We start from the raw sequence: 27,010 nt of genomic DNA, 5'->3' as shown, positions 1-27,010 counted from the left end.
GAGCCCAATCTTCGCACCACCGCCTCAGCAAGAACATCGGGTTTACGTCATGATTTGCTAAGATCCCGATATTGGCAATGAAACGCTACTTCCATGATAGTCCAGAAGTGCAGTTGCTCCAGTCTGAGTCTGATTCAACGATAAATGGCGGCGGAACTTCGGACGATTGAGGATTCTGACGTGTCCGGTTCAGAAGCGTGCGAAGGGTACTGGTCAGATTAGTCAGTGAACTCTAGTTCAGAATCCCCTCGAGAATACTTTAGGGGTAGAGAAGCTAATACTGATTGGATCATTCGTGTTTGTGGCAAGCAATGATGGGCTCTGGAATTGGATTATTCGTAATGTTCTGATTGAAGGCCAAGTCGCCGTGATCTCAACCGAAAAAAACGTAAGCAGCAAACCAACTGTTTCTATCTGACTTGATCAAGATCAAAGTTTTTGAACAGTCTTGTTCGTATATTCTTGCAAGAACTGCGTGATATGGAATCACAATGCCCTGACAACATTTTCTGCAGGAGGATCTCTCCCTCGAGTCGTTTGCTTTAAGCATTCTCTTCGTGTTGAGCTGCCGTCCCGTTCTTGACATCTCCTTCATATGCAACATCAGTAACCCTTGCCGACTCACCGTCGAAGACGACCGCCATTTCTTCCAACGTATGACCGCGGGTTTCTGGGTAAAAGAAATAAATGGTGATCCAACCGATCAAGAGAATCACGACAAAAACTATGTAATACTTCCATCCAATGACTTCGAGTGCGATCGGATTGACAAAAACGTTGAAGAAGATTCCCAAGTATGTGGTCATTTGCGTCAGAGCTGTTCCTCGTGCACGCAGTTCGTATGGCCAGATCTCGGCTGGGTAGGATACCATTAGAGGCGTACTGCTCATGATGTGATTAGCAGGTCACATGCTTCCGTTGTGTTGCGTCGTCAACTTACAAGGCAATGTCGTAGAACCCATAAAATATGAACAACACCGGGACCACTGCCACACCGACCGATGGTGCCCCAGTAGCATCGAAGCTACCAGAAAGGCCAGTAATGACGACAAAACTGACGAACATTCCACCACAACTGACGAGGAACAACGGCCGACGACCTACTCGGTCGACCGAGAGAGCAGCTGATACGGCCAGGATGAGGTTCCAAATTTGCAGACAACCGTTGATGAGCGTTTGATCCGTGACAGAGGTGATACCAATTGTGTCTAGTACCGCCCCGAGGTAATACGACACGATGTTTTGCCCAGCCCACTGTCCAAGTAAGCCCAGCGACATGGAGATGAAGGCTCTATGTCTGTTTCCAGGTGTGTTGAACATTTCCAACCATGAGGAGCTCTTAGCCGCCATCTCATCGTCTTCGATGGCTCGCTCGATCTCGGTCATCTCGAAGTCCACAAGGATAGAGTTTCGGTCCCCCCCGCCATGAAACTTGGTCAATATGCTGCGAGCTTCTTCAGCCTGACCTTTTGAGACGAGAAAACGGGGCGACTCTGGAACGAGAATAGCGGCGGGAAGTACGAGTAGCGGGATGGCGATCTGTAGCAATGACGGAATACGCCAAGACCAACTGTTATCGTAATTTCGGGTTCCGAAGGTCGCCCACGCCGCCAAGCTTGATCCAACGAACCACCCAGTATTGTAAAGCCTGTGACACTATCTTTTAGCATTCTCTTCTTAACGAATCTGAAGTATCATGTTCAGAGCCAGCACCTACGCCGTCAGGATTCCCCGGTGCGTCGGGTACGCCAACTCCGTAATAAGAACAGGCGCAAGACAACCCCACCAGGCGCTCGGCTGGCCGATGATGACACGACCGATGATGAATCCAGCCTTGTTGGGCGAGAACGCCTGGAGAAAACAACCAATACACAGGAAAGCGTATCCGATAAACAGTCCTTTCTTCCGACCCCAGCGGTTTGCGAAGTATGCTACCAAAGGGTACGCAAGCATAGTTGAAAGTGACTGGACGGCGTTGATGAACCCGAGCCACGATCCCTTGGGGGAGTCCATGAATGTCTGCCATTGAGGTAGAGTCAAGAGACCATTCATCATTGAGCCATCGTAGCCGTTCGCTGCGCAGAGCAGGACGAGAAAGATGCAGTAGAAATTAAGGCCTATTAGATGCCGTTGTTTATACCACGCTATTCCATCGTCTGGGAGGACGGCGGCGAGTTCTGGGCTGATGCCTAGGTTCTTAGCAGAAGGTTTCGATCTTCCGAACATAGTGGCTACAAGTCAGAGGCGAAACATAAAGACTTGTACCAGTATCGTGAGACTACAGACGTAGCGAATGGGTCCCACAATGAGGGAAAAGGTAAACCGAGGAGATCCTTTGACAAAACATTGGTTTCTTTGCGCGACTCATAGTCTTAAGTGTCTCTCTCGACTCCATGAGTACGAGTTCCTTTAGACTTTGGCAGTTCCAAGCGCCCTCCACAACCAACTTGAGAACCTGTTTCATAGAGGTCTTCGGAAGTCAGGTCCGTGGAGTATCGGCGAATGGCACGTTGAACACGCGATGTCCACCTGACCAGGGGTACTCGGCGGTTCATTTCTGCCGACGTTTTCCCGTTGCCAAAAGCCGTATTCCTCGGGAACAACGAGCTCTGGCGGGTAGTGCGTCGTCGGACCAAGAGGATGCACATAATCCAGGCTTCGGGTAAGGGACATCCCCAGAGTAGATGGGCCGTTGCGACGCGGGGTGCGGGGGATCTACGAACCTCAGTGGAGATTGGAGGTTGAAGAATCCCCGTCTTATCTCCCAACCCCGCGTTCTCAGAGCAGTGAGAATACTCGAGTAGAATCATCCAGCTCGGAAAAGACACCAAGGCTCCAAGAGCGCCTGGGTAATGACAGGGGATGTGCCGACCCGGGGAGTTTCGGCCGTCTCTTGAAATCCACCCTTGTCGTTGCAACTCGCATGACACGCGTACGTGTGATGTTGAAGTCTCTCTACTACAGCGAGGTCGGGAGATCTTCGGGTCTCACAAATGCAGCGACGGCACACATAACGGCGAGGTATGAGACTTGATGCACTTTGCCGCGCCGAAGTCTGTCTTTGCGTGCTATCTAATAGTACATGTATTTCAGTACCAAGTAGCCTCATGACGATGGTCGGACAATAATGACACCTGTGCTCTAATAGCTAATGCAGGTCGACCTCTTCAGATCATGTCAGCTTGTACGCTCATTTCTAATGTTGGAAATGAAAGCAATGTATCAGATGCTCCCTGCTCATCACAATAACCATACTTGATTTACTGGGTGATCACTTACTTAGAGTACGGACTGTATTCACAAAGTAGGATGTCAGAGAAAGAAGGGAGATAGAGAGAAGACTAGCTGTTATCTTCGTAACAAAAAAAGATAGGCAGCGAAGATCGCATTGACTGCTGAGGGTTGTGCGTGAAGAAACAGGGGAAGTTAGAAGTCTTCGTCCTCGTTGACATCTGCCCCTGAGGTGGTCCTAGCGGACCTACCTCTTGACTCAATTTTGTGTCCCATTATGACAGCTTCCTTGTCATAGGTGCGTAAGGTACGCCGGGAGCATCTACTGACTTCCGCTGTCGGATTGGAAGTCCAATTCGACCTCGAGGCAAGGGGCCCGCGCAGGGGCCACTTACAGACCATACTTACGAGATCTACGGTCTACCCAACCTCCGGTTAGAACCTCCTTTTTACACCTTACGCAGAAGTTAAATATATATAGATTTTGACCTCTTCGTCACCCACGGTTCGAACCATCCCTGTGATAGGAATACCAACACTGATCAGTGGTTAAATCCCACTATCGCAGATCAGCAAGGCATCTCGCAAGCAGAAGAGACGACCTCCTCGAACGGAACGCGACAGGAGAATCGTGCTACCTACCCGACGGAAAGCAGGCGACAAGACGCGAATCTCTACGACGGAACGAAGTAGAGGAATCGCAGCCCTTGACTGCCCACGAAAGGTCGACGTCCATCACGTCAAAAACAAACCGCAATTGAAGGAATCGCGAGAAGGCGACCAAGCTACCTACGTCGCCCTCACGCGATTTGTCCTACTCAACAATCCACGGGCGGCCCGTACGCCAACAGAGGAAAACAAGCGAAATCACCAGATTCGCCAGATTGGCAAATCCACCGCAGATCTCGACCGTACGACGAAACAGGCCCAATTGGAGGATATAAAAAGGCACCTCAGGACCACAGAAACAAACTTTCAAGGCAATAGGGTGTTCAGGTAGGAACCAGACCCCGCCGGTAGCTCCAGGCGTATTTCTTGGTCGAATCCGAGGAGGCTACCGGGATCGACGGCGATATCGCCATCATCAAGACCGACTTCGAGATTCCAAGGTCAAGCTTCCCCTTCTCACCTACACCCACCACCCCTCGGCTGTTCCGAAGGAATAAGAGCCAGGCGGAGTTGAGACGAGGAAGGAAGGGATTCAGAAGCATCACAACGCTCACCCCGTAAAGGGGTGTGAGGTACCCAATTCTTCAGACTACACATCCTCGCCGAGCTACGAAGGCAAAGAAAGAGCCTGTTGCCCCAGTTGGCACGGGAGAAAGCCAAGAAGACGTCTGAGGAGAGAACACGAAGAGAGGGCCACCGGAAGACCTCTCTTATACGATAGGGTACGCCACAGGAAGAGAAAACCGTCAACAAGAAACATGGCGGCCAATTCAGAAGACCAAGAGCAGATGGTGACGAGGCTCGCCGCAAGGAGGTTGGAGGCCGCGGGAAGCTCCCAGACCCCGACAAACACGGCGAGCGACGACAGTGCGCTGCTACCACGACCAACAAGCGGATCTGACACATCCCCATCAAGATCAAACACGCCGGCCCCTACAAACAGAAGCACAAGCCAAGGGACGACAGGGGGCGAGTCAGCACGCAGAACGCGCGGAAGGACTCCCATCCCAGAAGATTGGGTTGAGATTAATCCGGAGTACTGGGGGAAATGGTCATATCGAGACTCAGACCACCCCAATGGCGAGCAAATTGATGCGGCGTTAGTCTTCATTATGGAGATGTACGCCCGCAAGGGGCTCGAAGGGCAACCCCTGTTCTACAGAGTCGTAGACGACCTAGGCGACTGGAAAGATGAATGGTTCGCCAGCGCTAATCCCGGTGTCGTCAAGGAGGTGAACAGATTCCTCCACTGCCGAGGCGTTCTGCCAGCCCAAGGGGCAAGGCGAAAGGCCCACGAGACACTCGCAGCGACAGTAGCCGCAGAGGACTTCACGCCATGGGACCAGAATCAGATCGACAGAGCAGTGTCAAAGTACGAAGAATTCAGCAGACGAGTGAACCAACCGGACTTTCTGCTGAAGATCACCAACGGTAACATCGCGGCGCCCAATCTAGCGCAGACAAGGGGGATCACACCGGAGGCGCGTCAGACGACGATTCCGCCCATCGCGGTGACGACCCCAACGACAATACCAATCCGAGGATTGATCCCAAGCACCCAACAAAGTACGAGGTCGACAATGCAGACACCACCCAATTACGCTGCCGCACGAGAAGCACGCGAAGAGAACGATCCAGCGGTAGCCAGCACAAGACAGTTCACTGACCTAAAGAAGATCTTTCCAAAAGAGAAATTGTACTCAGGGGGGAGATATGAGGTCCTGCAAGAAACCCTCACGATGTTCTACGACTACTGCGAAAAAGTCGGCATCCGAGAACACCAATATCATTCGGTAGTCAATGTCATACTGACAGGGAAAGCTGCCGAGTACTACTATCAAGCGGTGCGTAATATCGATCGAACCGACTTTCTCAGCATCGTTGACACAATCCGAAGTCGATTCGAGACCCAAGATAGGAGCCTCGAGCTCCTCTCGGAGCTGAGGGCATTGTCATTTAGCTCTGTAGCCAGAACAATGGAAGGAAAGTCGAGAATTGAGATCCTCGAGGAGCTCATCGACAGGATCGACAAACTGGCGAGGACGCAGCCAAATGAGGGGACCAATGAGCGAAAGGTCGGTTATCTATGTACGGCGGTACAGAGGGTACCAGAGGCAAAGATGACTCTACATCAACCGCCTGAGGACTACGAGACGCTGTGCTCGAGGCTGAGGTCCAGCTTCAACATCGAAGCCAGGATGCCAAATCAGACTCACCTCCAATCTCACGAAGGCCCTCACCAACAGCACTGGGTGGACCGCACGTACAATGGCAAAGGAAGAGAGGCAAGGTATGGCAACCGCCAGGGGGGAGGAACAGACTCCTCAGGGGGGCGCTGGTCCAACACCAACCGAGCACCGCGGAAAGGGAAGTGCTTTATATGCAAAAAGGAGGGTTGTTGGTCAAGCAACCACTCTGATGAGGAACGCGCCAAGTCGTACGACCAATACAGAAAGGCAAAGGGCACACAAGGCAAGACGGGCCATGATCGATTCAACCAATTCCTGGTGGTCTACGAGGACCATCCAACGAACGCAATCGAGTCGTCTGAGAGCGAGGAAGATCTTACCCCGTACACTCAAGACCTCGACTTCGACGAAGTTAACGATGTCACCCATTCTTTCTTCGCCCCGTCAACCTCAGGAGGATATACAATGCTGAACGAACAGAGAGCGGTACAAGCCCTAAATGAGCAGGCTTTCCTCCATGGTTGGCAAGGGAAGGTCCCTCAGCCAACGACAACGCTCAGCAGCACGGGGGACACGAATGCTAATACCGCAGCCATGGCTCGCACTAAGGTCAAAGGGCCTGGGGAGGAAAAGAGAACGATGGGCTTACAAGCACGCAATTTATACCCACCAGGAGGGTTCTACGGTAATCCAGTGCAAGCATTCCATGCCAGCGAAAGGTATGGCTCGGAAACCTTCCACGGGATTATTCCAGATACCGGGGCATCACAATGGTCGACGGGGGGCAAGGGACAATTCCACGCACTCCAAAAGATCTCACCAGTGACCCTCAACACTACAAACGCGGGCATTGCGAGGATCAGTTTCGGCCCAGGGGAAGAGATAAGTGCCTTAGGTACTGTGGATGTAAATACACGATTCGGAACGATGATTTTCCACATTCTACCCGTCAATACACCATTCCTCCTATGCCTGAACGACATGGATAAATTGGGCATTGTGTTTGACAACACAAGGAATAGAATGTCCAATGGAAAGCACTCTGAGCTCGTCGATCGACGATGGGGGCACGCGTTTATGAAGCTTGAACCAGACGTCAAGTCCATCAATTACTTGACGGAAAGTGAACTCAAGCGACTACATCGACGATTCGGCCATCCGTCGGCGACGAGACTATACAATCTCCTCAAACATTCAGGGAACGATGTGGAAATAGGGGCTCTAGAGCAATTGACGATGGTGTGCCACCAGTGCCAAATGAACGCCCAGAGCCCGCGCAGATTCAAGTTCAAATTACACGACGACCTCAACTTCAATTGGGAAATCGTCGTTGATATCTTCTATTTGAACAGTCGACCAGTACTCCATATAATCGATGAAGCCACATCATTCCAAGGAGGCCAATTCCTTCGAGATATACAAGCCAAGACCGTGTGGGCAACGCTGAAGCGCTGTTGGATCGATACATACCAAGGTCCACCAGACGGCATCAGAACCGATGCCGGCACCAGCTTCAAGTCGGCGGAATTCAGGGAGAATGCCACTTCGTACGGCATCCAACTGAAAGTCGTCCCTGTCGAAGCGCACCACAGTATTGGCAAGGTAGAAAGATCACACCAGCAGTTGAAAAGAGCTTTCAAGATCATCCAGGAAGAGAGCCCTAGTTCAACGGACGAAGAGTGCCTCCAGACGGCACTCAAGTGCTGCAATGATACCATGGGACCCAAGGGGCTCGTTCCGACGCTGCTTGTGTTCGGAGCATACCCACGAACGACGACGGCCTCACCGCCGTCACCAGATGTGACCCAGAGGGCGCGAGCAATCGAGAAAGCAATGAAGACTCTCCGCGAGGCAAATGCTAGAAGGCAAGTCAACGAAGCCATTGCTACGCGCAATGGGCCCGACGTGAGCCTCAACCTCGACATGCCCCTGAATTCGGAGGTACGGGTATGGAGGGAAACCACAAAGCAATGGACAGGCCCATACAAGTTAGTCTCAATTGACGAACGATCTTGTGTCGTCGCGAGAGATCGAGACCAACCACTGGAGGTGTCGATCACTGCGGTACGACCGTACCACGTCGACCCCAGCGGAGTGATTTCCAACCCACAAGAAGAAGAAGAGCCAGGGGAACCACCTCAACAAAGCGATGAGGGACAACCAAGCGATGAGGGGCAGGAAACCATCCTCGACGAGATCATCGTCGCAGCACCCTCAGACGATGAGGCAGAAGAAGAACCAGTACCCCCACCGCAAGCAAGACGCCGAGGAAGACCCCGAAAAGCACCTCAACGGCAATTCATGTCTGACACCAAGGCTACTGCTGTCTTCTACACGGCCAAGGAGAAAGCAGACTTCGCGATGGCGGTCAAGCTAAGGGAACAAGGGATAATCACAACTGCAGGACGACCGTACGAAGGCTCCGACCTCATCGAAGCCGACACACTGCGCGATCGAGGGGTCTACAGATTCATCACCTACGACCCAGAGAAGCACGCGAACCTCCGCATCTTCAAGTCGCGAATGGTCCGCGAGATCAAAGGAAAGGGGACAAATCAGCCGTACGAGAAATCAAGGCATGTGATACAAGGCTACGGCGACGTCGAGAAGGCGGCACTGCTCACGCAGTCGCCGACAGTTCAGCGCTGCAGCCAACGACTAATGATGGCATTGATGGCATCACTACGGCAAAGAGGATACCGGATCTGGAGTCGTGATATCACCCAGGCATACACCCAATCGGCGACAAGGCTCACGAGGAAGATATTGGCTTACCTACCAAGGGAGATGGCAAGCAAATACCCGGACGACACGATTATCGAAGTGCTGAAGCCACTCTACGGCCTCGCAGAGTCAGGCACTCACTGGTGGGCAACATACCACGATTTCCACATCGACAAGCTCTCGATGATTACATCGACGTACGATCCTTGCCTCCTAGTTTCCGCGCATGCAGACGATCCATTTGGAATCGTCGGAATGCAGACCGACGACACATTAGGGCTTTCTGATGCGGCCTTCATGGAGAAGGAGGACAAGGAGCTGGAGAAGGCAAAGTTTACCGCCAAGCCAAAAGAGATCCTCACAGAGGACACACCACTTGCGTTCAACGGCGGGATCCTCACGATCGAGGGCGAGAATGTCGTCTTCCGACAGAAGGGGCAAGGCGAGAAGATCACCCTCATCGACCCAAGGGCAACCGACTGCCAGAAGCGGTACAAAGCAGAGCTCGCACGAGGAGCTTACATCGCAAGCATCTGTCAGCCAGAGGCCACTTTCGACTGCGCGAGGGCAGCGCAGGCCACTTCGCCGACGGAACGCGACTTCGACGCCCTCAACCGACGGCTACAGTGGCAGCAAGTGAACCTCGATAGGGGGCTCGTGTACCAACCCATCGACCTGAGGGAGGCGAAGCTCTACGTGTTCGTCGACGGCTCATTCGCGAATAATGACGACCTCACATCGCAATTGGGATATGTGATAATCCTTGCCAACGAGGCAATGGGAGAGGAGAACTTCACGATCCGCGGTAATGTCATCCACTACTCGTCGACGAAGAGCAAAAGGGTCACACGAAGTGTACTCGCCTCAGAGGTCTACGGCATGGTTAACGGCGTCGACATCGCACACGCGATCTCAACGACGCTGAAGAGGATTACCGATCGACTTGACATCCCCACGATACCGACAATCGTCTGTACCGATTCGTACTCGCTGTATGAGTGCCTCGTCAAACTGGGCACCACGAAGGAGAAGAGGCTGATGATAGACATCATGGCCCTCCGGCAATCGTATGAGCGCCGCGAGATCCTCGAGATCCGTTGGATCAACGGGGACGATAATCTGGCGGATGCTTTCACGAAGGCAACGCCCAACAAGGGGCTCGAGCACTTCGTCGGCGAAGGAAGGGCGACGATACGGATGGAGGGATGGGTAACCCGCAAGGAGCAGAAGAAGGAGGAAAAGGGGGCAGCCTCGGCGAAGGAGCCCGAGATCGAATTACACTTCCAACCGCCGTAGTTGGGCGATGAAAGAGAGAGATAGTCAGTGTCGGATTGGAAGTCCAATTCGACCTCGAGGCAAGGGGCCCGCGCAGGGGCCACTTACAGACCATACTTACGAGATCTACGGTCTACCCAACCTCCGGTTAGAACCTCCTTTTTACACCTTACGCAGAAGTTAAATATATATAGATTTTGACCTCTTCGTCACCCACGGTTCGAACCATCCCTGTGATAGGAATACCAACAGTAATGCATACCCTACATTGCGTGGTGAGTATCTCCAGCCCAGGGCCTGCTGGCAACGACAACTAACACATATTGAAGAACAAAGTAAGGATGGCTCTGGATCCAGATTACTACAAGGAGGAAGAAAGCCCCAGAATTCATAGGATGCACGTTGGTGAGCCATGATGCTGTTCGAATCTACAAGCAGTGCAGCTAATTGCAGTTCTAGACCACTGCCTCGACTATCTCAGACAGACGGTGCAATGCCACGGTGACCTGACACCCATGGTATTCAGTTGGTCGGATGATGCTGGCAGGGTTGTTGCCGACTGGAAAGAACCTCACACATGCCGCAACTTTAATCGTGTTCGAAGTTGGGCTGAAGATCACTTTCGGCCGTAGGCCACGCTGTACACATGTTGCCATGATCGATCATTTGCAAGCCGTTTTCTTCTTGAGGACTATCAAGAGGCTCTATTTTGTAAAATCAAGACTTAGGAATAGTGCCTATGATGCACTTGATTCTAGCCTACAGACGAATATTTGAGGAGCAAAATTTCCATAAGTTTTATCAACCCCTCACCCTGCCTCTGTATACTCTCGACATCCTCACTATCCTCGCTGATCTTGCTGCCTTTACGTTGAAAGAGGCACCCATCCGGACGGCGACCACTTCATCTGCTTGCGCGTGCATTTGCTACGGACACGGGCAAATAAAGACGAACAATCTGTATGGTGGAACAACTTAGCGCAAGATCCCCGTGAGCTGCTGGAGAGTTTCCAGCTCGCCGACAACAAGCCTCAAGGAGTCTGCCTCGTCTCTTCAGTGGCCCGGCGCGTCATCCGAGATGGCCACGAGTTTGATATCACTGCGAAAACGCAAGAAGACCTTCCAAGTTGAGACCTTTTCGATCTCAGGTATTGTATTAGTTTGATGAACCATCCGATCGGGGTTCCTAATGTCTCGGATGACGTAATTGGTGAATCGGATGAAGACGTATCTGACGAGGAATTCGATGAGGTTGATGTGGTCGAAGGCGCCGTCAAGAAATTGGAGGAATCTGCGGAGCAGATATCGGACGTAGCGGAGGAAGATGATATTGCCTGAGTATCTTCGGGCCAGAAAACGAGGTTTCCCAACTTGGCGGAGCGTTTAAAGACATGTCATATTGTAATGATCGAGAACCACTGAACAACGGTATCGTCACAAAACATTTTGGCAAGAAATGCAATTCTCCATTTCACCCAAAGTCCTTACCGTCCTATTCCATACTAGCGTTTCCGTCTATCGCGTAGTGTTTAGGCAGATGGAGTGGGGCCGACCGGCTTGGCAACAGGCAGCACACGCTAACGGCTACCTGAACAGGGGTCCAATGAAGGTCATTGTCGGATACAAAAGCTCGGAGACTGAACCTCATTTTCTGTGAGCTTCCCGGGGAGTCAATAATCAGTCTAAACTCCTGGAAAAATCACTGTTCAATCTGCGCCTCTTTTATTCCACAGGTCTTTGGATACCTTGACATCATCTCAACCTCTTGAGCTATGTCCGGAAAAGCCCCCTCCGTCACCTCCTCACAACCACTTACACAGTTCTCATTAGCCCTCTTCACCAAGCTCCCACCTGAGCTTCAGCTTGAGGTCGTTTCACACTGTCAACAAAATGATCTCATCTGTATATCCCTTGCATCACACTCTCTCCGCACCATGATGCTTCCAATGATACCGGCAAAACCTTCGCTGCTCTCCTACGACCAAGTACACCCCCCAGAAGTGCTCAAGTGCGAGTGCGGCGACACTTCGGCAGTCGGAGTTGTCCAGGACAATTACTGGCACCGAAAGAAACGCCATATGTACAAGTACGCAGAGCCCCCGAAAAGATGCTCAAACTGGGCGCCCTGTCGATCGTATGCCGCCGACCACGCCATTTGCCGGCGGAAGTGGTGTAGGCACTGTTCGTGTACCACGTGTCCGCTGTACGCAAGACTTCGCGAGTCGATGGGAGACCGGAGATACTGTGCCGAGTGCCAAAAGTTTACGAAGCGTCCTAGGACGAAGAAATACAACGGAAGATGTGAGTGGGCTCATATAGTGCCGAGTGACTCGAGTCTGAGGAGCTGTTAGCTGACACCAACAGGCTTGCATGGCCGCCCTCGGGTTCGACGGACTCCAAACAATCACTGGATGGCCAAAAAAGGAGTGTCGTATGGATATCGCTGGTGGCGGAGATGGGGCACTTGCGGCGTCGATGCCTGGGGGTACCCAGAAGGGGATAAAATGGCGGATGTGAGCAGAAGGAGGAATGCGAGGGTTGTGTAAATATCGTTGACTTTACAATGACTGTGATTGATTTTGATAATCAAAGTTAAAGACGTTAACTTACTTGCATAATGAGGCTAACGATTCACGTTACGTGCCACGTACAACGAGACTTACCTCAGACTACAGCTCCATGATTGTTCCATTGACAAAAGCGCTGCTATCTTTCTTCTTTCCAGGTCAATTGTCCCAAAATCTGATCGAGCTGACATCCTATTCAGGTCTTGTTGGTATAGCACACAATCAGGTGGTGTAAGCTTACCGAAACAGGGGCAATCCAAAGCAACCTTGAAGTGCCGAGTCTTGTGCTGTGCCGAGGTTCCCTAGCCGGCCCCACTCAAATCCGGCCTAGGTCTCCGGCAGTGGTGGTTGCCCACTTGGGAACCGATGATCCACTTGGCGGCATCAAACGTGCCGGCCGAGTCTACTTTTCACTTTTGAGTAGAATGGGCCGAACCTCGGCAGGGCAGCGATTAATTGGTGACCGTATTACCTATTGCAAGCCCATCCAGGGATCTCGGTGATGAACCGATGCCGCCGCGATGGGATGAAACCCCCTTTCAACAGCTGTTTTGGTCATTGGCAGAGTAGGAATCTGGCTGCTTGCAAGTCTGATAATCTTTGCGATGCAGCAGCCCATCAATCTGAAATTCCGAATCAATACAGCGCCCAACTACAACAACCTTGGAAAACCCACCCGGAACATTTTGATGGAAAATAAGCCCGAGGCCTGATTCATGAGGCGAGGACCGAATCATAAAAAGAGATCGCACATTCAAACAAGTAACTAGGAGCGTTCTGCAGCCGCAAAATCCCCAAGCCGAGGCTTTGCACAAAAATGATTTTGCCCTTCTGGCGTGCACAGGCGATTTCAAGTTGGCAGCATCGCGGGGCAGATGGAAGGGTGCGTTGCCTACCTTATCTAACCGAGTAATCTCATCACCGCCAAGGGTAAGTTTATCCGTATTGCCAGGTCTACTATTTAATCATCTGGCCGGTCTGCACCGCTCCCGCCAACTCCTGTCGGCAAGCCCTACACTCCCCCGTTGCTGTCTAGGTCTAAATCTCACTCTGTCCTCCACTTTTAGAATTACCCTCACTGCCTCGAAGCAAGCATGGTGTTTTCAACATCTTACCCGTCGCATGTCCAAAGGATACTCGACCTCCGAGAACCGCGACCCAAAAACCAGCCATACTCAGTCGCACTCCCAGGTACAAGCCAACCTGGCCGCTCGAATGTGTATAGGCATTGGCAATTTGTGGATGGATTGCTGGAAACCATTGGCCCGGATGTATTGACTGCTCACGACATGTTCGAGGCGACTGCGAAAAGCAGTCCAAAATCCGACTATCTGGGCCGCCGGCCATACGACCCCGTTCGGCGATGCCATCTTCCATGGGAGTGGCTTAGTTTCAAAACCGTTCAAGAGCGCAAAAACGACATTGGCAAGGGCCTGGTAGAAGTTCACGAGCAGGTCGGCAAGGTCGGAAAACAGTTTGGCGTTGGGCTGTGGTGCGAAAACCGACCTGAATGGTCAATTGTCGATCTCGCATGCATGTCGCAGTCACTTTTCAGTGTCTCGTTGTACGATACGCTGGGCCCTGGCGCATCAGAGTACATTATTCGTCACGCCGACTTGACGTGCGTCGTCACTTCTCACAGCCATGTTCCAGCGTTGATCGCTCTCAAGCCGAATTTGCCTGAGCTCAAGTGTCTGGTGATACTGGACAATGTTCAGCCTCAGTCAGACAATCAAGACTCTCCGTCGCGAAACCGATTGTTGATATCCATCACGGAAGCTCTGAAGCTGGACCTTCAGATCTATTCGCTTCAAGAAATTGAACAATTGGGCGCAGTCTCTTCCAAACCATTGCGACCTCCACAGCCAGATGACATAGCCACCATCAACTACACCTCGGGAACCACCGGGGCGCCCAAAGGCGTCGTCTTGACACACAAGGGCTCAGTCGCAGCGACAGTTGGCGCTCTCTTTGATGCGGGACTGCCCGGGAACGATGTCATGATCTCCTATCTGCCATTAGCTCATGTCTATGGCCGACTTTTGGAACATGTTGGCGCTTTCAGCGGGACCAAGATGGGATATTTCAGTGGCGACATTTCCAATCTCGTAGACGGTCTGCAGTCTCTCCGGCCGACCGTGTTTCCATCAGTTCCGAGGATTTACAATCGGTTCGGTAGCACCCTCAAGTCGAACACAGTCGAAGCTTCCGGGATTCGAGGGGCTGTGAGCAGGTACATTGTGGCAACCAAACTGACGAACCTCGAGAACGCAGAAGCTCCTACCAATAAGCACCCGCTTCATGATAGGATCTGGGGCCGGCAGACCATGGCTGCACTTGGCCTCGACCGCGCACACACAATGATAACGGGTTCCGCCCCACTGGACCCAGCATTGCACAAGTTCTTGAGTGTTGTGAGTGGATCTAGCGTTGTACAGGGGTATGGAATGACCGAGACGTACGCTTCTGCATTGGCACAAAATCGGGCTGATGCCAGCACAGGGCACTGCGGTGGTCTCGTGCCATCGACAGAAGCCTGCTTGCTCTCCGTGCCTGAGATGGGCTATACCATCGAGGATGTCCCATGCCCGCGTGGTGAACTCCTGCTGAGGGGACCAAACTTGTTCAAGGAGTATCTGAAGAACCCAGAGCAAACAGCGGAAAGCTTCACCGAAGATGGATGGTTCTGCACGGGCGATATCGCATCAATCGATGACATGGGTCGCTTCACCATTGTCGACCGTCGCAAAAACCTTCTTAAACTCGCTCAAGGCGAGTACGTATCACCCGAGCGCCTCGAAGGCATCTATCTATCCGGCTGCAGATACATTGCACAGGCCTTTGTTCATGGTGACAGCCTACAGGCCTTCACCGTCGGCATGTTTGGCGTAGACCCCGAGCTCTTTGCCGCTCTTGCATCACAGGTTCTCGGCCGCGTGGTTCCATCGTCGGACTTGTCAGCCGTCAGAGGGGCTTGTGGTGACGCCGCAGTGCGTGCTCGGGTGTTCCAGGATCTCGAGGCCTTAGGCAAGGCCAACAAGTTTGCGAGTTACGAGCGCGTCAAGAACTTTGACCTATCCATCGAACCGTTCTCAGTAGGCAACGAAACCCTTACGCCGACTCTTAAACTTCAGCGAAAGAAAGTCGGAGACTTGTATCGAGACCGGCTCTCGGAATTGTATGCCCAAATCTTGGAGGGTCGAGAAGATCACACCACAGCTCAACCTATATCCAAGCTGTAAGATGAAATTGAAAATGTTGACTGTACTCTCGTGTGCTAGAGACACTTGAAGTTGGGATAATTAAAAGATGAGAAGACGAGAGAAGGATGTCCAGCACTCTCAATTTTTATAATTGGGGCATGGTCTCTCTAGATAATAGAGCTACTGCTAGTGCCAGCCTTCCTCATGATACGGCCCATATCTTCAGACGACACATTGTGCAGATATTTATGTTTCAAGCATCTAAGTCATCTCCTACATGTTCGTCAGACCCCAGTGCCTGTAGAAATCCATCTCTTCTTCGGAGAAAGGAGTTGAATCAATGTTGAACAGAGTAGAAGGCAAAAATAAATTGTGATCAATGTTTGCATCCTCCAAGAGCATATCTCCTTCACTGTAAGAGGGCGTTTGGTCGTGAAGCGCGTCTTGACACTCTACGGGTGCCGGGTGCGTAGATACTGGAGTGACCACGTCATACGCGGCTGCTTCACGGGTTGCATCCTGCGGCTCACTAGCTTGCAGGATACCAACGGCTGCTGTTCCCGCACGACTGAAGCTTCCCCTACCAGGCATTCTTGTGTTCTGGACCGAGGGAAGCGGCTCAGCAGTCTTCATGATCTGGAGGAAGAACCGATACTGCATCTCGGCGGAAAAGTAAATCTTGCCGAGATGAGAGAGGACAAGCATGTGGAGGTTGACGTTATGCAATGCGAGCTGGCGGCCGATGCCCTCGGAGCGGCACGCCTCGTGTAGGTGTACTCCAATGGCGGAATTGATGCAGGTCGGGAGTGTGGGTGGTGAAACATTGAGGAGGTCGGCGCGTACAAGGTCGTTGACGGCCTTTGTAATGGCCGATGCGGCTGTAGTGTACCTGTCCATTGCGAGGGATCGAATGCTACTTTCCCCAAGAGGAGACTTTGAACTTGGTGCTGGCGGGAGGATGTACGGCCGGTGCAGAGCGATCAATACAGTCCCATGGTAAATCTTGAGAATACTGCGGTGCAATAATAGCAGTGGTGCTTCCCCCGCCAAATCCACGCAGACTCTACTCTGCATCGCCTGCAGAATGCTGTGATGTGATTCGAGAGCCGCGAGCGATGCAGGTGGTTGACCAGGCCGGTAGTTGAGTCGTAGAATTGTTTCCAGTTCGACAGACAGGTTCAACAACTCTATCCATAGATTTACAAGTGTCTCAAACTCGCAAGGAATGTAGGTTTCTCGAAGCATAGTTGGAAGGCCGTCAAGATCGTTCAGTACTGCAGCGGCCTTTGGCATTGTCATGTCGCAATCTTCCGAGTTGATTCTGAGTGGCCTGCCGAAGCCGAGGCCTAGCCAGATCTCGCGGGAGTAAAGACTCCACCAGATGCGTTTCCAAATGTTGCATTGTGACTGGGAAAATGGAGAAGACCGGACTCGTTCGCAGGTTGGCTTTCGGTGGAAGCCGATGCTCTGTGCTAGACCGGTTGCCACTCCGATCCAGTGGCACGGCCCGTCCAGATCTTCTCGGTCTACGAGGTGATACGAAAGGAGTATGCAAGCCTGGATTATTGTCGGCTTGTCTACCTCAATTTGGCTGTCATAGAGCGCCTTTGTAAGGATTTGTCAGTGCTTCTGTTCTCGTATGCGTTGAGAACGTTGTTCTTCGCCAGGGACACGACGGCTTGTATGTCCGGAGGGAGCACTGAAAACTCACCTTGGCATGTCGATAGATATCCTCTTGGAATTCCTTTCTGGTCCTGAACTCAGCAGCTTGCCAATGCTCTGGCTTGACGAACTTGATAAAGTGTCATGTTAGAACCTGGCTATTTTACAACTGTATAGGGACAGGGTCAAACAGAAGGCAGGTCCCTACCGTAGCGGCAGCAAATAAGACACTCCAAAGGAGGAGGGGGCTGATACTGCTTGGCTGGTCGGCGAATGCTGAAATGAAACGGCCCGCATCGATGACAGGTAAATATGGGTGAAGGTAGCGAAAATAGCAACGTATCATGTCGTGAAGGGCCGCCGGTTCAGGCAGCGGGCGCGCCATCAGGGGAGAGGTGGTATGTGCCGGGGGAAAGTAACGACGCTGGCGCTGGATGATGTAGAAGTTGCCTGGCAGGGGACGAGAAGGATAGACTACGTCGAAGAGCAAAGCCATGCCAGCAGACTCGCCTGTGAGTCATGACCCGAATTCCTACGTTAGAGAACTTGCCAACCAGGCAGATGAGAGAGAAAACAAACCAGTGTAGTAGATGACAGGTGCGTTCGGGGTGCCATTTGCATAACTCGGGTCTTGTGCGGTACATAGGATGTTCTCAATACTGGTCGGAAGATACTGTCGCTTCGAAGATGGGCGCGGATCCGGGATCGAGTTGGGGCTGGGGTGGTCGTCGCCCCGGTCAGGCAAATGATGTGAGGAACTGGAGGGCGACGGCATGGCCGGAGCAGGCGGCGGCGGCGGCGGCGGCGGCGGCGGCGGCGGCGGCGGCGGGACCTCTGCCGGGACCCTGCTGCCGTAAATGCGGCAGGTTGCATTGCCATCCTCCGAGCAGTTCGTGCAGGGCGGGCCCTGGGCGGCGATATTACAGCGGACCTTGCGCCGATGGCAGGCGACGCATGCAATAGCGGAGCGCTTCCTCTTGGTACTGCCAGCCATCGCTGTAGCAGCCAGCGTAGGCCTGGCGTTGGACGTCTTCGGAGTCGAACTCATCTCATCGTCTTGTGCTCAGTCAAATCGCGGGTGTGGAGAGAAACTGCAGTGTGTTCGGCAGCAGGCCGAGGCAAATATGAAGGTACCGCGGCCCTCTTATCTATTTGCCATCCAAGCTTGCCGAGCTCCCTTTTACCCCAGATTCCTGCCCCGCACTCACCCCGCAATCTTCCGTCCCCCCATTAAGCGATCCGTCGCCGCGGCTCCACATCGGCAGTCGCGCTAAGCCAAACATAGAACTCGCTTCGATTTCTTCGCGGATCGTCTTAGTTATACACATCGTATTCACAACATGGCCAGAACCAGGAGCCGGTGGGAGACTACGAGCAGATGTTGTTCTTGACGAGTGGTTACCTTCGTCGTCTGCACTAGCCAACCCCGCCTTGACCCGAGCTAAACTGCCATTGAGGGGTGGAACTATCCCGGAAATGCTTCTCACTATGTGCCCCAACGTCGCTGCTGAAGAGAGCCGGTTTCAATGATAAGAACCGTCCTACAGCCAGGAACGACAAAAAGGGGTTCCATTTGTCACCTCCACATTGAAATTTGCAATCACTCAAACAATTGTCTTCTACCTTGCCCGTGTTCGTTCCAGACCCCCTTTTCGCTGCCATGGCTCGGTTTATACCAAACGTCTTTAATCTCTGGGCTGTGGTGTTTGTTGCAATCGGCTCAATTGGCTGCTCTTATGGCCTTGCAATTATGGGGTAAGCTTGGATCCATCATCATGCTCATCCCAGCTTATGGAGCATACTTTATATTTCATTGGTAGCGGCAGCTCGCTAGTAGCGTTAAATCATAGATCTATCATAGGACAGCCATCTTTTTATGTATTCCTGAACTTGGCACCGCCGGGCACACCTGGCTATGCCAAAACGAGTGCCTTGATTGGGGCCTTTAACGGTAAATTTGCGCCTCTCAGGTCGCCGCGCAAAACTTACAATCCACCCTGACTATTCATATGTCTTAGTTCCGCGGGCGCGGTTCTTGGGGCCGTCTTTAGTGCCTGGTCTGCAGATCGCTTTTCTCGCAAACACAGCATGCAGCTTGGAGCTGTGATCGTGAGCATTGGGGCTGGTCTCTGCGCCGGATCAACCAACACTACAATGTTCTTGATCGCGCGTTTCATTGCAGGCTTTGGCCTTGGCATGCTGTTCAGCGTTCGTACCATCCTACGTGTAGTAACTACAAGTTCGAGTTCTGCTAAGCAACAACCATAAACAGATCATTCCCATGTATCAGAGCGAGATTAGCACGCCAGAGACCCGCGGGTTTATGGTGTCCATACACGGTGTAATAATTGGCGTGGATTATTAATTGAGCTCTTGGATCAGTCTCGGTGTCTACTTTATCACAGCATCCGGCTCTACATCGAGCTTTCCTTGGCGTTTTCCCATGGCTTTCCAGGCAGCGCCTGTACTGGTTCTCCTCGCTGGATCATCTATGCTACCTTACTCTCCAAGATGGCTCATGCGAAAGGGCCGGTTCGAAGAAGCCCATGCCGTATTGAAGCGTCTGCATGCGTCCAATGACGAAGCGTCCATCTCACGCGTTGCCAAGGAATTTCACCAAATTCGACGACAAGTCGAACAAGATCAAGAGAACCAGAGTGGAGTTGTCTGGTACGAGCTTTTGCGGACTGCACCAAATCGAAAGAGGACCATCATCGCCATGGTCCTCATGTGGGGGGGCCAGCTCACTGGAACCCTCGTTCTTTCCAATTCTGGCGTCCTCCTGTTCATCAGTCTCGGCCTCGATGGCTATATGCCGCTGCTCCTTCTCGGAATCTGGGTCACAGTTGACTTCCTCGGCAACATCATTACGGCACTTTGTCTTGACCGCTTCGGCCGCCGCAAGTTTCTTCTCGTAGGGATATCCGGCATCTTGGTCTCGCTCATCTGCGAGTGGGCCTTGCAGGCCAAATATCTGGGTACAGACAACATCACAGGCCTGAACGCCGCCGTCTTTTTCATCTACCTATTCATCGCGTTCTACGGCTGCTGCATAGATGCGACGCAATTCGTGTACCTGACAGAGATCTTCCCGAACCACATTCGCAGTCAGGGCAGCGCCTTTGGCATCGTCAACAGCGCTCTGGCATCATTGATCATGCTCATGGTCGCACCAATCGCTCTGGAGAAGATTACTTGGAGGTTCTTCCTTGTGCTCATTGTACCCACAGCATGCTATCTATTAATCGTCTACTTCTTCTTCCCCGAGACTTCCAAGAAGTCTCTCGAGGACATCAGCGAGGCCTTTGGCGAGAAAGTAGCTGTCCACTACAGTCATGCTACCCAGGCTGAGGAAGAGGAGTAAAGAAAGGCTGCCGATCACGAGATGGATTCCAAACTCAAGGGAGCGCCAAAGGATGATGGCGTCGTACATCATGTGGAAAGGTCTTCAGGCTACGTTTAATGGTCCAAAGCTTGAAGACTAAGATGAAACAACTACCGAAGCTGGTTGTTTTGAGTGGCAAAGGAGTGGACATAGTTGCAAACTTTTGGACTTGGTTGCGTGATTTCGTTCACACTTTTGTTTTTGAGCGGGATGCTTTGAGCAATTCTAGCTGCGGCACTGAGCTCTCTTTCAATTGGTAATAAGTTTAACAAGAGACCAAGATGAAGTAGGGAGAATTTCTGCTCCGTCTTATAACGGTGTGTCATCATTTGGCTGTCCGTTGACACTCGAGGTGTGACTATGAAGACTGAAGTCACTAAAGGTGGTATACAAAAGAAAGTGATAGAGACGTTAACAGAGACGTTAGAGCAGACTCGGTTTTTCGAACTGGAGCAGAGTGCTCGAGGTCATTCTTATCAACTAGAGGCATTATCTAACAGGACCGGAAGCAGCGCATCTACATCCGCCCATGAACTTGAGAATAAAGACTCGCCGACCGCTCCGACTTCCAGCTGGTTATGATTGGTCATGAGAAGTCCTTCTGCTATCACAGGCCAAGTGTCAAAGGGACCCAAAAAGGGTGTGAGTGACTGAGTTTGGTCGGGACACAGGGCATTGAGGGGTTCGGCTGAGGGGTTCGACTGAAGAATCTGTCCTCCGAGCCTGAGGCTTCGAGCTCGAAGCGCCGTCCAGTGGCGTCAAGCCTTTCCGAACGTTTGAACCTTGCCTTGATGGAGCGCTAGAAGTCAATCTGAGCATGGGAATCTTAGTCTTCATTCTGTCCAGCACCATCTCCAGAAACCGGACTGCGTAGTCTGCTGAGGCGTACATCTCTTGAAGCTCGCTCAAAACGTGAAAACACTGGTAAAAACGACCAATGCTGATGTTTCTGACCTCCTCGTCTGGCGAACGGACCTCCAAGGCGTGTACTAGTGCGGCCGATAAGAAGACTGGTATGCTGATGTTGGATAGGTAACGAAGCTGGTCGCCCAATTCCATCTCGAGCGCGAGCTTGGTCATGGCAATGGCGGACTTAGTGAGCTTCTCCCGCGACGATGCTCTGGTCACGCCAAACTCGGGCCCAGGAGCAGAGCAGAAAACCTGCGGCCTGTGGAGGACACACATTGTGGTAAGGTACTTCATCTGGAGCTGAGACCGATGTGGAGGACGCGGTGGCGACCTTCTCGAATGAGTACATCCTTCCTGGCGTCCAGATGTCAGAGCTCATCAGGAGCAAAGTCAGCGTCTCTATGACACCGCTTGTGGAGCATGTTTACAGTACATGGCATTTTGGCAGAGTGTCAACAGTCGGAGACTCGTGTCACAAGGTAAGTCCGGAACTTCCCTCTCGCCTAATTTTTCTTAGCATCTGCTGTTAGTGAATAAGTGAGCCTACTACCAAATTATTAATAGCCGAAAACTCTTCACCTCCCTTTACCGGAGCCCGCATCCGCAATGGCCTTATAGCCGCCGTTAGGTACCGGACTAATATTGGCCAACTAAGCTAACCCCGAATTAGGCTCCGGGATACCTCCGGAGCCGAACCTTACTTTAAGAATTAAATAATACTATAATGCCGAGGTATAGCCGACCTGGCCTAGCCTAACGGGAAGCTAGCTTAATACTATTACCGACGCCCTTATTTTAGCCGAGGGGCCCGTAGCCTTTATTATATCTACTCTAAACGGATCTATTATAGGGTCTATCTTAATAGCCTTTATAAAAGAAGCTAAATAATATAAGGTATAAAAAGACGTTTTTTTAATTATTATATAATCCGTCGATAACGTTATTACTAATTTTAACGGTTCTAGAAAATAGATTATAAAAAAAGCTATTATTTATGTTATTTAAACTTTTAAAAGATTAATTAATTATAAAATAAGCTTAATAACGGCCCGGAGTTAGGCAGCTATCGTTATACTAATAGTAGGTAATATTACTATAACGACCCGGAGCGGCTAGAGCTACTAAAGCTCTACCTACCTAAAGGCTATACTCTTTATTAAGGATTAGCTATAGGTATAACCGAAGGAGGACCTCTATATCTTTGCCTACGTCCTAAAAGAAAGTTTAACGGCCGTTTAGAAGATTATATTATTTACTATATAATAGATCGTTTATAAGGCCGTTGGCTTAGGGCTAATAGACTTTCCCTATATTTATTATATTAGTATAGGTTACTCTTTAAAGCTACGAAATAAATAAATATAAGAAAAATTACTTATAAATAAGGTAAAGCTAGTGGAATGCTTCGGTACTTATTAGGTCGAAATGCCTATTAAGTAGTATATTTATGTTATGCTACGATATTTAATAAAACTATATAATATTGGTAAGGACGTTCTAGACCTAATTATATTTATTAAAGATGAGGTCTTTATATAGATAGGATAAAAGCCTGTTTTTGTTTAACCGTCCTACTTTAGGTTTAACTTAATTATGAATAAAATATTTTAGTTTATATTATTTATATTAAAAGTTATGCCCTTTAGGCTCTTTAACTAAAGCGGTAGATCTTTGCTCGTTAAGAAATAAAGGATGCTTATTTAATACGACCTCGGTTATTAGAGCTATTATTTTAACTAGTTCTATAGACGATAACCGATCTATAATAATTATAGAAAACCTTCCGATTTATATAAAACGGGACCCTATATGGCTAGGCCCTAATATATTAATTATTGCGGCCCCTTTTAAATTAGCTATATAGACTACCTAGCGAGGCCCTTGGTTATAAATAGCGTTATTTTTTTTCTTAGTCGAAAGGAGCGGGCTTAGATTTAGAAGGTTAGTTAGAAAATATCGGATATTCTATATAAGGTTATTTAATCTAATAATAGCTAGGAGGCGGTAAGCGTCCCTATCTTTACTAATTAGAACTAGTAACCCGGTATTAAGCGCGTACGTATAAGAATGCCCTCTATAAGCTCGATTGTTTACTTTAGTAATAGAAATATTAATAGTAGTAGTATAGATAAAAATGAGGTAGATAAAGGCAAGGATAAAGATTCCCCTAATAATACCTTTATTAACCGTCTTATACTACTTATATTAAATAGGAGCTAATAGGTAGTATAGAAGCTAAATTATAATATTACGAATGCTTATATTTACCTTAAACTTAATTTAAAAATATAAGCTAAGAGCGGCGACCTTACGGATGCTATACATTATATAGGGTAACGTTAGAAAAATCTCCCTAGTATATACGGCTTTCTTATAGTTCTATTAGGAGGTTTAGATAGATATAGTCCTTGTTTAGGAACTCTAGACGGGCTAGAAGGATAGAAATATATAATTAAATATATACCCGGGTTTTAACTCTTTCGTCCTAGTCGATTTTTAAAATAGTAAAAGAACTAAACTAAAAGTATTAATCTATATATATAAAGGGATAAGGATGACGGTAAAGTAATAAAGGCTTATCTATATAAAAGATATATTATAGCTAGTAGTCGATAAAATAATGATTATCGTTAATATATATAGATAACCCCGCAACCCTTATAACCGTATAATAGGGATATTACTAAAATTTAAACCCCCAGAGCAAGCTTTAATTATAAGTAACTTTAACGTATATTATTATTTTTAAGAGCCTGGGATAAGGAACGGGAACTAGGGAGATAATATTATAGGCTAGGTAAATAGCTATAATCTTTTTTTTATTAATAAAGTTAGGGTAGTAATTTAGGATTGCGGATATATTCTAGACCTGGCTTTTTTTAATATCTTTTTTACGCATATATAGGTCAGCTTATAGTTATACTTAAGAGCTAATTATAAGGCTATTATGGCCGTTATATTACTATTTAAACGCTTAATGTTATAGGGAGAGGGCTACCTATAATTACGGTTATTATTAGTGCCCGATTCGGTACTACCTTAGCTAAGAGACCTAATCGAAAGGGGGCTAGCTACGATATTTAATTTAGAAGATTAACTTATTCCAGTAGACCTAAATAAGTAAGTAAATTATATTATCGAGCTTTTTTCCCGAGCTATTAAGGCGGTTAATAAGAAAAAAGGAAAATAAGAAAAAGGCGCGGCTTAGTAGACAGAGGAATATATAAAGGCTTATAGAACGTACCGTACTGCCCGTAACCTATAAGCCTAGGAAACGGAATAAAATATAAATTCTTTTTTAATAAAAGAGCGGAAGGTATTCTTAAGTATTATAAAAAAGGTTAAATAAATATATTAGGCCGGAAAGATTAATAGAGTTGCTTTAGACCGGGACCTTTATTAAGTTATAGGTTAGCGGAAGGCGAGCTTATTAATTAAAATACCCTTATTAATTATAGATAATTAAACGATCGAGGATATTAATAAAAAGGCCTAAGCGCTCTAGAAAGCTCTTTTCGATAGGTTTAGTACGGAAGATAATATATTAAGTAACCTATTTAATATACCCGTTATCTTAAAGTGAGCGATTATTTAATAAGATAATATTAATAGAGAAGAAGTAAAGACGGTTATTTTAATAAAAATAACGACCCCTAATATGGACGGGATTACTATACGCCTCCTCTAAGCTTATTAGGGCGTTATTTTAAAGCCGGTTAAATAGTTATTTTAATCTTATATACGGGCCGGCTATTTTCCTTTATCTTTTTATAGAGCTAAGGTAGTTATAATTTAAAAGGCCGATAAGGATACCTCTAAGTTCGGGTCCTAGCGTCCGATTATACTCCTCTCGTACCTAGGTAAAGGACTTAAGAGATTAATAGTTAAAAGGATGGTATCCTTAGCGATTATTAAATATATCGTTAGTCCGTAATAGATCAGAGCTTTATAAGGTAAGTTAGCCATCGATCTAACGACCTACTTCGCTTATAATATCAAAATAGCCCTCTTAAAAAGGCTTACAGCGATATTTCTAATTATAGATATAAAAGGGGCGTTCGATTCCGTCTTTCAAAATTAGCTTATTATTAAACTATATTAATAGGGATAGCTATACGGCTTAATTAAACTTATTTTTAGCTTCTATTATATCCGTATTATTAAAGTCCGATTAAAAGAAAGTATAATAGAATATTTTTTTTTATTATACGGGCTATTATAAAGGTCGCTTTTATCTTTTATCGTTTTTTTACTTTATATTATAGAAATACTTAAAAATAACCTGGATATACGATTTAGGTATATAGACGATATTACTACTTTAGCTATAAGCCCCTCTCTAGAAAGTAACGTTATAATATTTAATTAAAGCGTAGCCGGTATTTTTAGATAGGGTTTAAAGAATAAGGTCTTTTTTAATTTAAATAAGTGCGAGATTATTTATTTTATTAAGAAGTACGGTTAGTTAGCGGAGCTATTAAAGGTTAAGGTAGGGGATTTAGTAGTTAAGGCCTTAATAAAACCTATATACTAGCTGGGTGTCTAGTTTGATAAAAGATTATCCTTCCAGTATTATATCGATATAAAAATAGTTATAGTAAAAAAGGTAGCTTAATACCTGAGGTAATTTATAAATATAAAGAGAGGACTATTAGCGGCCGCTATACGAAAAGCCGTTATCTCCTACGTACTACCGATTACGCTTTTTAATGCCGAAATATAGTATATAGGTATTATAAAGCCGGCTTCGAAACACTAAGCGGAAATAAACACAAATCCGCTTTTTTAAAGAAGACCTATTAATATAAGTTAGAAGGGGCTTATATAGAAGATTAATAGCGTTATTATAGCGGCAATAAAGGCCATTTTACTTATCTAGAGGATAATACTAACTAATAGCCTCCTCCAAAACGCTAGCTTACCGTTAACTAAAGTTGCTCTAAAGGGCATCCGTTTATAAGCCGTAGTCTAACTATAGAGGATCGATCACTAATACTTATTAATCGTACGGCTTTCTTAATAAGGATAGTAATAAACGAGACTATAACGGACAGCTAAATTTCTATTAAAATACGGAAGATTAGCGTTCTTTTAATTATAGTACCTACTAAGCTTATAGGATTAGATAATAGTTTAATATAAAGAAGAGGCTATAAAAGATTTTAAATATTAGCTAAAAATAATACCGGAAAGCTA

The 27,010-nt window shown here is 48.6% G+C and overlaps 7 protein-coding genes across 7 annotated transcripts; 4 read left to right on the top strand and 3 right to left on the bottom strand.

Moving 5' to 3' along the window:
• Positions 1-542: 542 nt before the first annotated feature.
• On the bottom strand, positions 543-2,226 carry BDP55DRAFT_566174 (sugar transporter; the record flags this gene model as incomplete). The annotated part of the gene is made up of 3 exons (XM_060570488.1): positions 543-882; positions 941-1,648; positions 1,718-2,226. 3 exons carry the CDS (start codon positions 2,224-2,226, stop codon positions 543-545), a joined length of 1,557 nt encoding a protein of 518 aa, XP_060422666.1.
• A 7,990-nt stretch (positions 2,227-10,216) lies between these two features.
• Positions 10,217-11,522, top strand: BDP55DRAFT_684077 (uncharacterized protein). The gene is made up of 3 exons (XM_060576379.1): positions 10,217-10,363; positions 10,418-10,493; positions 10,548-11,522. The coding sequence occupies exons 1-3, from the start codon at positions 10,343-10,345 to the stop codon at positions 10,718-10,720; spliced, it is 270 nt and encodes an 89-aa protein (XP_060422665.1). The 5' UTR covers positions 10,217-10,342; the 3' UTR covers positions 10,721-11,522.
• A 229-nt stretch (positions 11,523-11,751) lies between these two features.
• BDP55DRAFT_684076 (uncharacterized protein) lies at positions 11,752-12,882 on the top strand. The gene has a single exon (XM_060576378.1). It carries the CDS (start codon positions 11,861-11,863, stop codon positions 12,437-12,439), a length of 579 nt encoding a protein of 192 aa, XP_060422664.1. The 5' UTR covers positions 11,752-11,860; the 3' UTR covers positions 12,440-12,882.
• A 503-nt stretch (positions 12,883-13,385) lies between these two features.
• Positions 13,386-16,014, top strand: BDP55DRAFT_415357 (long-chain fatty-acid-CoA ligase). The gene is made up of 2 exons (XM_060567405.1): positions 13,386-13,585; positions 13,723-16,014. Exon 2 carries the CDS (start codon positions 13,750-13,752, stop codon positions 15,895-15,897), a length of 2,148 nt encoding a protein of 715 aa, XP_060422663.1. The 5' UTR covers positions 13,386-13,585; positions 13,723-13,749; the 3' UTR covers positions 15,898-16,014.
• Positions 16,015-16,131: 117 nt separating this feature from the next.
• BDP55DRAFT_566270 (fungal-specific transcription factor domain-containing protein) lies at positions 16,132-17,905 on the bottom strand (the record flags this gene model as incomplete). The annotated part of the gene is made up of 3 exons (XM_060570492.1): positions 16,132-17,463; positions 17,570-17,650; positions 17,729-17,905. The coding sequence occupies 3 exons, from the start codon at positions 17,903-17,905 to the stop codon at positions 16,132-16,134; spliced, it is 1,590 nt and encodes a 529-aa protein (XP_060422662.1).
• A 1,226-nt stretch (positions 17,906-19,131) lies between these two features.
• BDP55DRAFT_708512 (arabinose-proton symporter) lies at positions 19,132-21,017 on the top strand. Its single transcript, XM_060578103.1, has 5 exons — positions 19,132-19,275; positions 19,371-19,490; positions 19,539-19,728; positions 19,793-19,848; positions 19,891-21,017. Exons 1-5 carry the CDS (start codon positions 19,181-19,183, stop codon positions 20,882-20,884), a joined length of 1,455 nt encoding a protein of 484 aa, XP_060422661.1. The 5' UTR covers positions 19,132-19,180; the 3' UTR covers positions 20,885-21,017.
• Positions 21,018-21,181: 164 nt separating this feature from the next.
• Positions 21,182-22,281, bottom strand: BDP55DRAFT_684065 (uncharacterized protein). The gene has a single exon (XM_060576377.1). It carries the CDS (start codon positions 22,106-22,108, stop codon positions 21,527-21,529), a length of 582 nt encoding a protein of 193 aa, XP_060422660.1. The 5' UTR covers positions 22,109-22,281; the 3' UTR covers positions 21,182-21,526.
• Positions 22,282-27,010: the final 4,729 nt, after the last annotated feature.

Source organism: Colletotrichum godetiae (genome assembly GCF_030913485.1).
Source record: "Colletotrichum godetiae strain CBS 193.32 chromosome Unknown BDP55scaffold_82, whole genome shotgun sequence".
Lineage (NCBI taxonomy): Eukaryota > Fungi > Ascomycota > Sordariomycetes > Glomerellales > Glomerellaceae > Colletotrichum > Colletotrichum godetiae.
Note: the sequence above shows the minus strand (reverse complement) of the source record. Positions and strands in the feature narration are given on the sequence as shown.